This window comes from Pimephales promelas, chromosome 2, assembly GCF_988280905.1.
Source record: "Pimephales promelas chromosome 2, fPimPro1.hap1.1, whole genome shotgun sequence".
NCBI classification, from domain to species: Eukaryota; Metazoa; Chordata; class Actinopteri; order Cypriniformes; family Leuciscidae; genus Pimephales; species Pimephales promelas.
The window spans coordinates 23,731,079-23,747,705 of record NC_142770.1 but is presented as its reverse complement, the minus strand read 5'-3'; the positions used below and the strand labels follow the sequence as shown (position 1 = coordinate 23,747,705).

Sequence of the window (16,627 nt, the reverse complement as noted above, 5' to 3'; positions counted from 1 at the left end):
AATCTTTTTCTAAGTCAATTTGTTCGTTTCGTTCGTTGAATGAACCAAATTACACGAAAAAAGATTTGTTTATTTTGATAAACGAGTTCGAACAGGAGAGTCACAAACGCGCATCACAGAACAGAGCAAGGCGACCATAAAACTTCAACTTTAATTTTTTTTTAAATGAGTGATCGTTTCGCTTGATTTTGCTTGATTCGTTTAAAGCATTTTGAACAGTTTGCACTGAAACTGTCTTTTGGACCTTGAACCGTTTGGTTCCCATTGAAGTCCATTATATGGAGAAAAATCCTGGAATGTTTTAATCAAAAACCTTGATTTTTTTTTCGACTGATGAATGACATGGACATCTTGGATGACATGGGGGTGAGTAAATTTTCAGCAACATTTTTTTTTTTTTCTTAAAGTGAACTACTCCTTTAACCCCTTGTGTCCTAGTGACACATAATGACGTTCGTTATCTTAATACACTTTAACTTATGAATATTGGGCATAAGTGTCTGCACAAAGAAACACTTTTAGACTTGACTTTGCGGGGGACGGAGCCACGGAGCTCCATTTGTAGGCTAATGTTGCGTGGACGATGTGCGCGAGATGCCAGCAGAGACAGATGGAGGCTCCTCTTGGACGCCGACCATTGATTCCCAATGATTAGCATTAGGAAGCAGCGCTGCTCTTGATTACTGCCTGGCAACCATGAACATGTCCATTGAGTTTTAATTAACACAAAGTGAGATGCATTTCATTAGCATTCTGGAAAAAAAGACGTCAAAAGATAGTTCGGGCAAGAGCGATTCGCTTTGAAACCTCACCATGAAGATTATATTAATATTTAGTTTGACATTATGTGGTTGATAAGTCTTTTAGATAGAAGTAGCGGCCTATTTATCTAATTCTGTGCTGAAAATATGACACTAAATCTTCAGACTGAAGCCTAATGTAACAGTGCATCAATGTAATTACATACTTTGATAAATTAATATTATTTACATAACGACAGTGTCTATGATGAATGAGACACATTTGCAGTCTACGCATGGGTGACTATTTTTATTGAATGTGAATCACAAATGTGTAAAATAGAAACATAATCTTAATCATTTACACGCCAACTTAATATACGGGCTCCCCACAACCTTTCCAGTCGTGCATGTTACACATAATACAGTCCTGAACGTATCGGGTTTATAGTCATTCATGCAGTTTATGAGATGTATACATACATAAAAGTTTCATGAACGTTAAAATATTCTTAAAACTAAAATGTACAATAAAATAACATGCATAAATAGTAACTGTAATATTGATTACAACGTTTTTAGTGCAAGTGGTTTCATCTCAGGGAATGAAACGGATGAAGAAGTGTGGTTCAGTTTTCAGCCCTCACGTTATGTGTACGACAGTAATTTGACGTCATAAGAGCCTTCCACCTGAAAATAAAATAAACACGTTAATTCAGTACGAAAGAAAGAGAATGGTATGGGTAGAGGACAGTGTAACTCACGTCGAAGCGTCCGATGGAAGCCGCAGTCTGGCTCGCCTGCATGATCTCAGTGAGCGCCCACATCTGCTGAATGCTGGAGGACACCGCCTCGGGATCAGGAAGTCCCTGAGCAACACACACACACATTATTAAATGCATAATGCACTAAACACCTGACGTCGTTTCAAACGTTTAGCATTTTTGCTTATGTAGAACACAAACGGAAAAAAAAAAAGGAAAAATCTTGGTATTGTGGAGTGCAGTAGCAGATTCAGTTTTGACCAGCAAGTGGCAGTAAAGCACTGCCATAGAGAAGAGAATAATTAGTATTGCAAGAATCAATATATAGATGTAGAAAGAGTGTATATCACTCATTTCCACATAAAAGTATTCATCACATAAAAACAACAGATCTCTTGCATTTAATGTTTTAGAGTAGTGGTGATAAATGGCTAACTGGTGATTTTGTTACTAGTTATGCCCTCTTACAAAGTCTTGATTTTGTTTTTGGGCTCTAGAACATGTTTTCATGCTAGAATGTTCATTATTTTTTCACATATTCCCCATTGTTGCAGCTCGTCTGTTTGCAGTCTGTCAGTGACACTCTGGTGTGTGTTTCCCGAATGCATTGTTAGCCAACTACACTCACCTAAAGGATTATTAGGAACACCAAATTGATACTGTGTTTGACCCCCTTTCACCTTCAGAACTGCCTTAATTCTACGTGGCATTGATTCAACAAGGTGCTGAAAGCATTCTTTAGGAATGTTGGCCCATATTGATAGGATAGGATCTTGCAGTTGATGGAGATTTGTGGGATGCACATCCAGAGCACAAAGCTCCCTTTCCACCACATCCCAAAGATGCTCTATTGGGTTGAGATCTGGTGACTGTGGGGGCCATTTTAGTACAGCGAACCAATTTGAAATGATTCAAGCTTTGGGACATGGTGCATTATCCTGCTGGAAGTAGCCATCAGAGGATGGGTACATGGTGGCCATAAAGGGATGTACAGTCAGAAACTATGCTCAGGTAGGCTGTGACATTTAAACGATGCCCAATTGGCACTAAGGGGCCTAAAGTGTGCCAAGAAAATATCCCCTACACCATTACACCACCACCACCAGCCTGCACAGTGGTAACAAGGCATGATGGATCCATGTTCTCATTCTGATTACGCCAAATTCTGACTCTACCATCTGAATGTCTCAACAGAAATCGAGACTCATCAGACCAGGCAACATTTTTCCAGTCTTCAACTGTCCAATTTTGGAGAGCTCTTGCAAATTGTAGGCTCTTTTTCCTATTTGTAGTGGATATGAGTGGTACCCGGTGGGGTCTTCTGCTGTTGTAGCCCATCCGCCTCAAGGTTGTGTGTGTTGTGGCTTCACAAATGCTTTGCTGCATACCTCGGTTGTAACGAGTGGTTATTTCAGTCAAAGTTGCTCTTCTATCAGCTTGAATCAGTCGGCTCCTTATCTTGAGCAAAATAAGTAATCTGACATTCAGTACAACCTATATCTTTTATTTAGAATACACACAAATGTCATTTACGTCTTATTTTGTCAAGAGATTTAAAGCGCAATTTTTTGAAGACTGCGCATGTGTGAACGTGGTCTAGTGTTTAAGACTCTGATTGAATCTGGAAATAAAGCAAAATAGCTGAGAAATAGTCCTCAATGCCATGTCTGTAATTTATATCAACACATCTAGCGTTAATTCGATCTCAACCGGCTTCATTTAAATGAGTTATTACTCCCAACACCTGCGTGACGTCATAAACCAACGTGGTTGAAAGACCACTTTGCGACAATATGGTTTCGGGACTAGCTAGTTGGTTTCTTCAACGATGTACTATGGTAGTGAAGCAGCGAGTTATGGCGTTGCACTCCTGTTTAGTTCCTTTCTCTATGAATGTCCTCTGATTGGTAGGCTGGATCGGTGTGTTGTGATTGGTCAACCGCTTCAAATGTGTTTTAAATCAACAAATTATGAATTATGATCACTTCCTCTGCTTTATAACTGTTTAAATAAACATTAAGTTGAGCCTTCACTGATAAAGCTATAGAGACACTTTCAAACCATCAAACAAGCATTTTACATTTCTAATGCAAATGACAGATAAATGGGGGCTGGGAGTTGGGACACATCAACAATGCTCAGCGATTGAAAAACCACAACCTGAGAGTTTCATACATTTACGTAATTATCTTTTCGTTCTGTTCTTAAGGAAAATTGTTAATTAACACCTCAGAGCTGCATAAATACATAGAAACTACAGAGACGCTTGTGTGCTGCTAAATGAAAGGGCATTAGCAGTCTTTAAAGGGAGCATTGTATATGCTGTTAAACAGCAAGATGTTCAATATTCATTAGATGACAACTGTTGTGCATTATACAACAAATTATAAGACACACAATGCTTACATTCAAATCAAGAGGTTCCTCTACAGGTGTGAGAGTGGATAACCAGGCAGGAACGTCTCGCTCCGAGTCCTGGACAGACGGAGACAACACAACCACTGAACAAGGTTTGGTAAAATAATGACAAATCAAGCAAAGACTTACGGAACAAAACAAAAAAAATATTTGGGTAATGGAAACACAAAAATAACACATAGACGAAAGACCTCTAAATAAATAAATAAATAAATAATTATATATATATATATCTAACTCCAAACAAACACATACAAAATGAAACAAAACCAAGCAGGAACATATTGTCCACTGATGACGTTTTGGTAAAATACTGCTTCATAAAAAAAGCAAATACAACAAAAGCAAACAACGATGACAAAAACAAAAGCTAAACAAATCCAGCCAGGGACATCTAGCACATGAATCCTGGACAGCCAAACACACACGCACACAAACCAAAAACCAAGCAAACAAAACAAACTCCAAACATAAACAGAAAAGCAGACAAAATAAAAACTGTCCAGGAAAAAAAAAATTAATAGAAAAATCTGAACAACTCTGTAGGTTTTGTTAAAAATAAGGTTTTGATTGAAATTAAACAAAACAAAAACCAAGCAAAAAAACTAAAACAAAAAACAAACAAACAAAAAAGCTAACCATATCAAAAACAAACTTTAAACAAACCAAAACCAAAGCATACAAAAGCAAATCAAACAAACAAAACAAAAGCACAACAAAAGTCTTTAAAACAAACTCCAAACAAACGTACAAAGCAAAAAAAACAAACAAAAAACAACTATATCAAACACAAACTTCAAACAAACCAAAGCATAGCAAACCAAATCAAACAAACAAAACAAAAGCACAACAAAAGCCTTTAAAACAAACTCCAAACAAATGTACAAAAGCAAGGAAAAAAACACCAAACTATTTTTTTAATTCACAAAAAAAAGCAAAAAAACATTTATTAGCCTAGAAATCTAGACGCACCCTAGCGGCAGCAAAAATTATTTTGCAGCAAAGTGTGGTCTAGCAACTCTCCATAGACGTTTTAGCTGGAAAAACTCAACTCTGGTAGGGCCAATCACATCGTGTATAGAGTCGGCGGGCGGGCTTTACAAAGTGACGACAGAGTTGCGACGATCAGAGCAAGCTCGGACATATTCGGGTTTAAGTCGTTCATCCTCGGATGCGGCCGGCGCCGCGCGCGCTGTTACAAAAAAGCTTTTGCTTGATGATCAACTTGTCATTTTGTCGTCGAGGACAAAGGCTTTATTCCGTGTCAACGCGCGCTCTGATCGGTTATGGTGCACGGACCTCTCCCGAATCATCTCCACCACCCCGAAGCACCACTACTCCGCCTCCGTTTCCCTCGTAAGCTGATATTAGTATTTAAACATTCTCTATGATGTTATTTTTTTCTGACATACTGTCTCTTTCTCTCTCACACATATGTTGGCTAGTTATAAACTCTTTAGACATTTAATGATTAGTGTTTTATTTTTAAAGTTTGTGGGTCGTGTAAAAAATAAAAAAATCCCTTATTTTGGGGATGTATTCCGGGAAATCTCCCTTTTTTCAATGTTGACAGCTGGACTGGATGCGGTAAAAGTTTAATATATCAACTTGCTCCGCTGAGTACGTCACCTTCTTCGTTGCTCTGATTGGCTTTAGCGCTATCCAATTGCGTGCAGAGAGAATTTGAAAGACAACCGTTTATCCCGCCCCTCGGATTGAGCCCTGTCAATGAAGAGTTTCCAGACCTAACATCTTGATGTAGGTCTGGCATGCCAGGCTAAACATTTATTGTACTGTTCAAAGTAGTTAAAAGTAGTTATTTATTCTACATAGTTACCTCTTTTGCACACGGGTAAATGTTAATTTCCTCAATGCTGAAATTGTGCCACTCTGATGAGGGCTGTCGCAGGATGAGTCTCACTGTGGTCACGGCGTCAGGCTCCGTCAGCATCTGAGAAGCCCAATATAGAGAAGAAAAGATCTCAGCAAGAAGTGACAGAGTTAAGAGAGCTCTGAGTCTTTCATGCAGCAAGCAAAGAAACAAAGGAGGTCAAATCAAGAATGAACGTCAGAATTTAGACATTAAGGATGTGCGTTTTCTGAGCCTTAATTAACTAGACAGAATGAAAACCTGATAAAAGAGACAGTTTCATGTAGTAATCTGCAAAACTGCTTGACATTTGTGTTTGTGTTGATGACTGAAGTGTGAAAGTTTCTTTCTACTTCAGCTGACAGTGGAGCTTCTACATGTCAGAGAATCGCCCCGCAGTGTAAAAAAATCTTTTGTTGACTTAACTCATTATTTTCTGTTAACTTTTTGCATGGATTTTTTTGAGTTAAACTAACTTCTTTGGAAAAATGATATTATCATATTATTAATCATATTAGAAAAGTGATATTATCATATTATTAATCATATTTCAAGCAATTCAAAAACATCATTGAGAAAAGTGCATATCTGAAGTGTCTCAGCTGAAGGAAATAATGCATTATTTATCAGATTTAATATATCGGACAAATTTGCTTATCAGGCTGATATGATGACATAAAAAATTAACATGTATTGGCCAATAACGATACATAGAGCCCAAATTATATTGTGTATATTTTTAAAAATATATACTTTTTAAAAACGTTTTAAATCCTTTTCTGGAGCATTTACTGAATACAGTAAAAACTTAAATATTGTGAAATATTATTACATTTTTCTATTTGAATATATTTTATAATGTGATTAATTCCTGTGATCAAAGCTGAATTTTCAGCATCATTCCTCCAGTCTTCAGTGTCACATGATCCTTCAGAAATCAGTCTAATATGATGATTTGATATTATTATCAATGTTGTGCTGCTTCATATTTTTGTGAAACTGTAAAATCAGACAATTCAGCCAAGAAAATGACATGATCTTCACCAACCAACAGAAGAAGAAGAAGCTGCATGAATTTGCCAAAAACAGTGACACAGCAGAAATGTGTCGCTTTTTTATGCTTGGAATAAGTTACTTATGCAAAGGAGTAAACCAAGGCTGCAAAGACTGGCAAGTTATCTGCTTGTTTTCTCCGAGATTTAGAGAGATTTTGAAGGCCGTCTCCAGAGAAACCATACAAATGCCACACACCACCACTCTTATCCTCTTTAAATTGTGCTTGTTCACACCAAAGTGAACATTTGCTATTATAAACAACGTAATTGTAATTATTACAAAAAAAAAAAAAATTTTCAGGTTTATATATATATATATATATATATATATATATATAAATATAATATAAACCTGAAAATATGTGTATATATATATGTGTGTATATATATATATATATATATATATATATATATATATATATATATATATAAATTTGTAATATAAATAAATATAATATAAATAAATTTTTAATATAATTTCAGGTTTAGAACTTAAATTTACTTTATTTCAATTTGTTTGCAAGGGAAACGTTCTAACTTTAAGTTTTTTTATATAATATTTTTTTTTAAATAGTTTTAGTTTTAGCTAACATATACAAGCATAAACACATTATAAAACAGTCTATTTTAAACTTATTTCTTCTGTATGGTCATTTTAGATCTTGACAGCCCACTTGACTTTAAATGTATGAAAAAAGCAGCAAGGGTTTTGTTTAAAATAAATACTCTTTTGTCTTCTTCCACAGTAGAGAGTAGGGGTGGCACGGTTCACAAAACCCACGGTTCGGTTTGTATCACGGTTTTAGGGTCACGGTTTTCGGTTCTGTACGGTTCTTGTTATTTTTTCTTTTAATCTTTAACACTCCAGAAATGTACTTCAGCATGTGATATATAGCTTAATTATCCACACTTTAGGATACAGTATTAAAAAAATATATATTATATTCATGCAATCATGCACAAACTGAATTTGACTCTTTGACTTTAAGCACATTTTGGGACTATCTCAGAGGAAAGCTAGGTGAGATTTAGATACAGTAAGAGAGAAGAAATTGACATGCTTTTTGTTTATTTGGCAAAAAAAGGAGAATGTGTATCACTATCTCTACAAGAACTTGTGCATTTTTATCACATAAATCTTATTTACACAAAGAAATTAACTTTCATGTATCAACTGCTAACTTTTGTAGCTCTTACCAAAATTCTATCTTTTAAAAGAAAAAGAGAGGAACTCTTAAAACACTGTCTTTTAAATGTCAATATACATGAAACCTCATTGCCTATAGATAATTAAGCTATAGCAATAGCAAAGGCCATAAACATAAAGTGAAATTGAAGTTCAACCTCAACACAAAAACAGTATCAACAATGCTTCTATTCCCAAAATGCGAGGGTACTTTTCCACTTAAAATTAAAGTGCAGGGTTTGGAAACGTATGACTGAAGCTCTTATCTACACATAAAGTGCCACTGTAGTTAAATTAAAATATCATAACATGAAATCCAAAATGTTCCCACACACCGGACTTATACCATAGACTTATACGACGCTGGCGCGTCCTCCAACTCCCTCATCTCTCCCACTTGCCATTTCTCCGTGTGCCGTGACCTGCAGCGCTCCATACTCCACTTTTACTGGCTTGTTTATTAACTTGAACCGGCGCTGCACAGAGCGATCGGTAATGACATCAAATACCGCGAAAGTGATGAATGCATACGGAGCCGACTCGCGCTAGATTGATGTTATTCACCGATCGCTCTGTGCAGCGCCGGTCCAAGTCGAACAAGTTTATGTCGCGCGAAAAGAAAACACACGTCACATACGGGCACGAGGTTACATTGCGCATGCGTCGAACCGTGAGACGCACACGCGCTCCGAACCGAGACAAGCGAACCGAACGGTTCGGGTGTTTTTTCATGTACCGTGCCACCCCTAGTAGAGAGAAAGTCAGTTTTGGAGTAAAGGTTGAAAAAAAAAAACATTTTGATTTTTGAGTGAACTTTACATTCACAGTAATAATCCAAAAAATGTCCTTGTAATTATAAAGACCCACAAGGACGTTGTTTTATATAGAATATTTCTACCTTTCTTAATAAAGACATATTCATCATCCCACTTCCCATTGACAAAAAAAAAAGAAAATGTCTTGTACAGATTATGGCAGATGGGGTGAGAGCTATGTGGCGTCCCAGGTGGGATTTTCAATGCAAATTTCATTTGGTGACACTAAAGGTGTCCATACAGCGCAGAACTTCACGTCCAATCATCCGAGAGTTCACTCGAGGACTCGTGTCTAATATCCTCATGCCTTTGAAACAGAGCTGAAAAGCGTCGAGGGAGCCTGATCTCAATACATTAAAGCAGTCATTACAAGCAACTCACAGATCAAAGACCGGGACATCAGATCCCCGGAGAGCCACAAATGGGCCAAATCACCGTGATGACAAACAAAATGTTCCCCGAGCTGCTGCGATTATTCTGGGATGGCTGACAAAACGGTTAGGCTTTTTTAATTGAAAAACTGAAGATATCCTGCGGACACGATTATTGGTTTTGTCAGAGAGCAAATTATTTAAAAAGATTACAAATATCACATATTTTGCCTATTTGCAAAAGCAGTAATTATGACATACAGCTATTTGAAATATAAAATGTCTTAAATGCACAATTTGAAGAATTCATTTTCTATGAAGGTTCGGTAACATTTACTGTGAAATTTTTTGGGTTATTTCAGTAGGAATCAATGCATTTGGGAGTTTTGTAGGAGAGTGAAAAAGTTCCTAATGCAGATTAAGCTCATGTCCATGTTGGTCACGCCAAAATGTTTTGATTGTGTCAGTGTCATTTCGTATGAAGCAATTGAGATTAACTCTTAAAATTTTGAGAAATAAAGTCACATTGCAAGTTATAAAAGGCAGAATCACAAAAATTTAAGTCAGAATTGCGAGAAATAAAGTCAGAATTGTCATAAAGTCAGAATTACGATAAATTAACTAACTATTGCGAGAAATAAAGTCAGAATTACGATAAATTAACTAACTATTGCGAGAAATAAAGTCAGAATTACGATAAATTAACTAACTATTGCGAGAAATAACGTCAGAATTACGATAAATTAACTAACTATTGCGAGAAATAACGTCAGAATTACGATAAATTAACTAACTATTGTGAGAAATAAAGTCAGAATTGTGAGAAATAATGTCCGAATTGTGAGAAATAAAGTCTTAATTACGATAAATTAAATATTGCGAGAAATAAAGTCCGAATTACGATAAATTAACTATTGTGAGAAATTAAGTCAGAATTACGATAAATTAACTATCTATTGCGAGAACTAAAGTGAGAATTACAATAAATTAACTATTGCGAGAAATAAAATCCGAATTATGATAAATAAACTAACTATTGCGAGAAATAAAAGTGAGAATTACGATAAATTAACTAACTATTGTGAGAAATAAAGTCAGAATTGTGAGAAATAAAGTCCGAATTATGATAAATTAACTATTGTGAGAAATTAAGTCAGAATTAAGATAAATTAACTATTGTGAGAACTAAAGTGAAAATTGTGACAAATATAGTCAGAATTATGATAAATTAACTATTAAGAGAAATAAAGTGAGAATTGTGAGAAATGAAGTGAGAATTGTGAGAAATAAAGTCAGAATTATGATAAATTAACTATTGTGAGAAATAAAAGTCAGAATTGTGAGAAATAAAGTACGAATTGTGAGAAATAAAGTGAGAATTGTGAGAAATAAAGTCAGAATTACGATAAATTATCTATTGTGAGAAACAAAGTACGAATTGTGAGAAATAAAGTCAGAATTACGATAAATTATCTATTGTGAGAAACAAAGTACGAATTGTGATAAATAAAGTCAGAATTGTGAGAAGTAAAGTATGATTTGTGAGAAATAAAGTCTGAATTACGATAAGTTAATTATTGTGAGAAATAAAGTATGAATTGTGCGAAATAAAGTGAGAATTGTGAGAAATAAAGTCTGAATTACGATAAATTAACTATTGTGAGAAATTAAAGTCAGAATTGTGAGAAATAAAGTGAGAATTGTGAGAAATAAAGTCAGAATTACGATAAATTAACTATTGTGAGAACAAAAGTACGAATTGTGAGAAATAAAGCAAGAATTGTGAGAAATAAAGTCAGAATTACGATAAATTAACTATTGTAAGAAATAAAGTACAAATTGTGAGAAATAAAGTCAGAATTGTGAGAAATAGAATTGTGAGAAATAAAATTGTGATTTTATATCTCATAATTCTGACTTTATTTCTAGTAATTCTGAGTTTAGGTCTCCCAATCTTGACTTTATTTCTCACAATAGTTAATTTATCGTAATTCTGACTTTATTTCTCACAATTGTGACTATTTCTCAAAATAGTTAGGTAATTTATTGCAATTCTGACTTTCTTGCAATTCTGACTTTATTTCTTATAATTCGATGAGAGTTTATACCTATGAATGCTTTAAAACATCCATAATTTCGTGCACACAATAAGATAACCGGTAAACGTGTGGACGCAAGAAAGTTGACAACATTGATTTAAAGATTTACTTTATTGATAACCCGGGATCTTTTAGCCTGTTCTGTTTTCTGTTGATGCGTGAACGAAAACTTCACTAAACATTATTTGTGCCATCCAATAATCGCAACGTTACTTTAGATATGAAACAAAGTTTAAGCTTTCAAATTATACCAATTTTATAGGGCATTTCAGAATGTTTGTAAACAATAGGCACCGCGATACTTCCGGGTGGCAGAACGCGAGCGGCTTCCATTGACTAACTGAAGAGATCCAGCCGGCAACTGAACAGTTACACAGTTAAAATCATTGTTGTTGATCAAAGTTGAATCTATGGTGAAAATATGTTGTGTTTGGGGTTGCGCCACCAGATATACAGCAAAAGGTGTAGGTTTTTTTTATCGATTTCCTTCAGAAAAAAGTAAATCTATCCAGCAGAACCTAAAGCGAGTGGACGTCGTCAAAAGTGCATGTCGTCTTCTAATTATGAGCCTGAGCCCGATTTAAACCCAACCATTTTAATACGTGGGTCGTTATATAACTGACGTTCTCAACTAACTTAGTTATTTCTATTACTTTCTATGTTACTTTCTTTTGAGCGGTGAGTAAATGCTTCTTCATCGTAAATGCTTCTGATTGGCCAATGCGTTCAATAAATCAACACATATGTCTGTGATTGGCTACATCGCTCATCGCTGCAGTCACGTTATAAAATGAAACTCTGCCATGTAAGTCATTTCTATTTTGTTTTAGTTGTTCTTGTTGCTTTTCTACAACAGATGAATACAAATGTATTAGTTTTTATTTGTTTTATTCATAGATATTTCTGGTTTGCGGGAGTCCCGCGAATCGTTTTATTCTCCTGCAATCCGCACACTAGAGTGCATTACCGCCCGCACTCGGCCATCAGATCCAGTCCCGCGCCGCGGTCTAGTGCGATGGGAGTGCACATCTCTAGATCAAAGAATCTAAGCTTTAATGATCATGTTAACTATGTCTGAATTTCCACCACGTCTGTTCTTGAATCAACTGTTGAAATGTAGATTAGGCTTCTGCCGGCGGTGTGTCTCCCTCCATGCAATTTACTAGCGTTGCCATAGGGACGCTGCGGCTTTTGCCACCCGGAAGAACGTCTATTATTGTTGTGACGTCATGGTGAATTGTCGTATAGCGAAACTCAAACAATAAAAGTCGTTTTGATAGCATGACAAATTGCTTTATGTATTTAAATGTTTATAGGCTTTAAAAATATACCTTATCATTTTGAGTGTTGATTATTAAATAAATATGAATAAATACTGGATTATTAAACCAAATGTATTTTGAGTTTCATTTTCCGGCGATAACTATAAAACTAATACATGACAATTAGTGGTGTAGTGGTTAAAGATCCAAAAGGCTGAAGGTTCAAACCCTCACGAAGGGACTTTTATTCATCCATGGAGCACAAAAGCAGAAGCTTAGCAGAATGTTCACGCTGCTCTTTTCCAAATGACGAATGTATTGGTTTTGCGTTCCCTCTCAGTGGCCCGGTCCTACCTGTCGTCTGTGGATGGAGAAATAGTCATGTGACCCAGCCTCAGCGTGCGGGTTAGCCATGAGGCAGTGGTCTCTCAAACAAGTAACCCACTTAGGAGAACCCTCCTCGCGGCGCTGCAAACGGACCGTCAGATATGCCGTGTAGTAGTTCTTGAAGGAGATTTCCTGAATCTAGACACGAGCACAAAAGGGATATACCGTGATGTCATAATAGATAGATATCGGGCGGGTCAATCAATAACTGTAACCTTTCTGAAGTGATGCAGTGTGAGAGACACGCACGTCCACGGGCTCGGCGAGGGTGACGTCTGTTATGTAGACGCCAGGGCGAGATGAATCAGATACAGGGTCTCCAATCTGCAGCGGGACGGGCGACTTTATAGTGCAGCTCAAGGCTTCCGCACTCATGGCTGACCCTGCGATGAGAACACACAGCTCAACTCCACAAAGAGCACTACTTATCGAGAGCATTGTTATATCGCTGACACTTTACAATAAGGTTCATTAGTTAACATAAACTAAGAATGCACAATACTTCTTCAGCATTTATTAATCTTACTTCATATTCATTTCAACCTTTACTGATACGTTATTAAAATAAAAAGTTGTGTTTGTTAACATTTAATGCTCTGTGAACTAACATGTCAATTAATACATTAATAATGTTTACTAATTAACCTTACTGTGAAGCGGTACGAATATATTTGAGAAAATATAAAATGAAAATCATTGTTTTTTTTTTTTCAAATGCTAATTTTGTTTTTAATATTTAAAATAATTTTATATGTAGTTATCTTTTGTGTTGCTATAACAAAAACAACAACAAAATTTAATAATGCAACAATAAATAACATTAAAAAACATTTAAATAGCATTAAGAATATATATATTTAATAAATAAATAAAAATGACATAAAAAATCTTCCAGTTTAAACTAGTTTCTGCAACATATCTATATTTAAAAATATTGTAGGTTATTTAATAGCTTTCCAGCAATAATTTAAACTAAAACTATTAACACAATTCATAATAAAGATATTTATACTTCATTTATATGATATATAAATAGTATATAAATAACACATTTTTCTTAAATATATACGTGCGTGCGTGCGTGCGTGCGTGTGTGTGTGTGTGTGTGTGTGTTTATAATAAAACAATTTAAAAATAATTTTATATGTAGTTATCTTGTGTGTTGCTATAACAAAAACAACAGCAATATTTAATAATGACAACAATAAATAACATTACAAATCCATTTAAAATAACATAAAGAATATCTATTTTAATAAATAAATAAAAACAATATAATAAAATCTTCCAGTTTAAACTAGTTTCTGCAACATATCTATATTTAAAAATATTGTAGGTTATTTAATAGCTTTTATTAAAATTTTATTAAGCAATAAGTAAAAATAAAACTATTAACACAATTCATAATATAGACATTTATACATCAGTTATATTATATATAAATATATAAATAACACATTTTTCTTAAATATATACATGCATGTGTGTGTTTATATATATCTTAAAGTAAAAATATGAAACAATTAAATACCTTATGGAGAGATTACTACATTTTATTGAATTAAATGCATTTATGGTGAAACGACTACATTTCGAGGTCAATCTGAGTTCATTTTGACCACGAACCGTGTGCTGTCACTTTATTTCTGCGTTTGCAGCACAGCAGAAATAGACTCGGTACGGAAACGATCTCTGCACTGCTGTATACGCACCGCAACTGGAACGGATCGACGGACTGCATCCGCGTGCAGTGTGAAAGCTCTAACCTGTTAACATGGGTACGGAAAAAAATACGGACCGCATACGCACTGCAAACGGAGTATGTGTGAAACGGGCGTGAGACGCCGCCCGTGATGCTGTCTATGTAGGCGGCGCGCTGGGCTTTGATCACGCCCAGTATGCGTCACTGCGGTAACGTACTTACTGTATTATATTCAGCTGTCTGACTCGCTCTTTGGACTAAAATGATCTTGTGTTGAATAGCCGAGACGTGCCCTTGCTGGAGCGCTTTAAAGCAGCAGCAGCGTCATTCCAGACTCAATGTGCAGGAATCAGAAGCGACTTAATGATTTTTATGGCTTCATGTGTTGATAGTCGCAGCTCCACATGTCTCTTCCGGTCCTTTGTGTGACGTGCGTCTCTTAAAGGGCCAGTGTCTTTAAAGTAAACAAAGGGACCAGCCCAGCACAGTCGGTGATTATATATCACTTTACATCACAGTGGGTTTGTTACATGTATAATAATGCTGGGCTGAGTGCTGGGCAACGATTAATCGCATCCAAAATAAAAGTCTGTGTTAGCATATATGTGTTAGTCTGTGTTAGCTATATATATATTATATATTATTATATATATAATATAAATTAAGTGTATATATATATATATATATATATATATATATATATTAGGGCTGGGCAACGATTAATCCCGATTAATTGCATCCAAAAACAAGTTATCAAATATTTATATAAATTTATACTTAATTTTATACATGCAAATATTTCCTAAAAATATATATATATAGGCTATGCATGTGTGTGTATTTATATATACAAATTAATTATACACACTACACACACATATATTATGTAAACAAAAACTTTTATTTTGGATGTGATTAATCGCGATTCATTGTTGCCCAGTACTAATAATAATACATAATAATAAATAGTTATAACAATGGGAATTCTGTTTATTTCATTGATGGGAAGAATGCTTAAAATACAAATTAATAGTTCAAACAAGCTTCTGCAAAATATCTGTATTTTAAAATACTGTGTTATTTATAGCAATTATTCAAACTATAAAACAATTAACACAACAATGCTTAAACTACAGAGTACCATAAAAGCTATAATAAGGTGCCCCCAAATGTGTTTATTATTATTGTTCGTATTTATATAATTGTTAATCTAATGAGAATACAATCAACTCAAGTACATTACCAATGTGAATCACTACAACCAATTTTCTTCCCTTCAGGCACGCTACATTTCTCTTAGCATGTGTGAATTACTGTCGCAGTTATTCATTATTGTTGAATCCAATATGTTGAAGTAGTTCATCACAAAAGCCAGAGGCAAAATGAATGGCAAATAATGTAATAACTGTTGTGTTAAATCACCTGTTTACATGTGTATGCTCCTGTCTTCGCTCGTGCTCACTGTGACCGGCAGAGGGCGCTGGCGCTCTTCGGCTGACAGTGACGCTGAGTACAGTATGTACTTCTGAAGCAAGTACTCAAGACCCTCTGATTGGCTTTATCTCTTATAAAAAACACATTTTTGCTCCACCATCGTGTATATTGTTCGGCATGCATGACATAACATGCTCTTTCTGTCAAAGTCAGGATAATTAAGGGTGCATAATTATTCATGAGATTCATACTAAAGCCATTGTTGATTTAATACCGGGTCCGAGAGAGAGAGAGAGAGAGAGTGAGAGAGAGAAGATTTTCTTGTATTGCAGTGTTACTATAGAAGGCTGTTTTGTCATCAGTAGGCCTATGTTTATCAGATCCGTGACAAGCTTACACATTTTTATTATTTATAATAAATCGTTTCTTATTATATTGTTTATTTTATATTATTGTTCTTAGTTAGATAGGTTGCACTGTGTGGACTCACATCGGCAGAAAAAACAATCGTTTTTTTTTTAATA

At 35.1% G+C, this 16,627-nt stretch overlaps 1 protein-coding gene across 1 annotated transcript; it reads right to left on the bottom strand.

Annotated features, from left to right (window-relative positions):
• Nucleotides 1–1,035: 1,035 nt before the first annotated feature.
• Nucleotides 1,036–15,057, bottom strand: nicn1 (nicolin 1). Its single transcript, XM_039649503.2, has 7 exons — nt 14,892–15,057; nt 13,217–13,350; nt 12,935–13,105; nt 5,760–5,873; nt 3,911–3,979; nt 1,505–1,609; nt 1,036–1,430 (listed from the first exon to the last, which is right to left on the bottom strand). Exons 2-7 carry the CDS (start codon nt 13,340–13,342, stop codon nt 1,389–1,391), a joined length of 627 nt encoding a protein of 208 aa, XP_039505437.2. The 5' UTR covers nt 13,343–13,350; nt 14,892–15,057; the 3' UTR covers nt 1,036–1,388.
• Between the last annotated feature and the right edge of the window lie 1,570 nt (nt 15,058–16,627).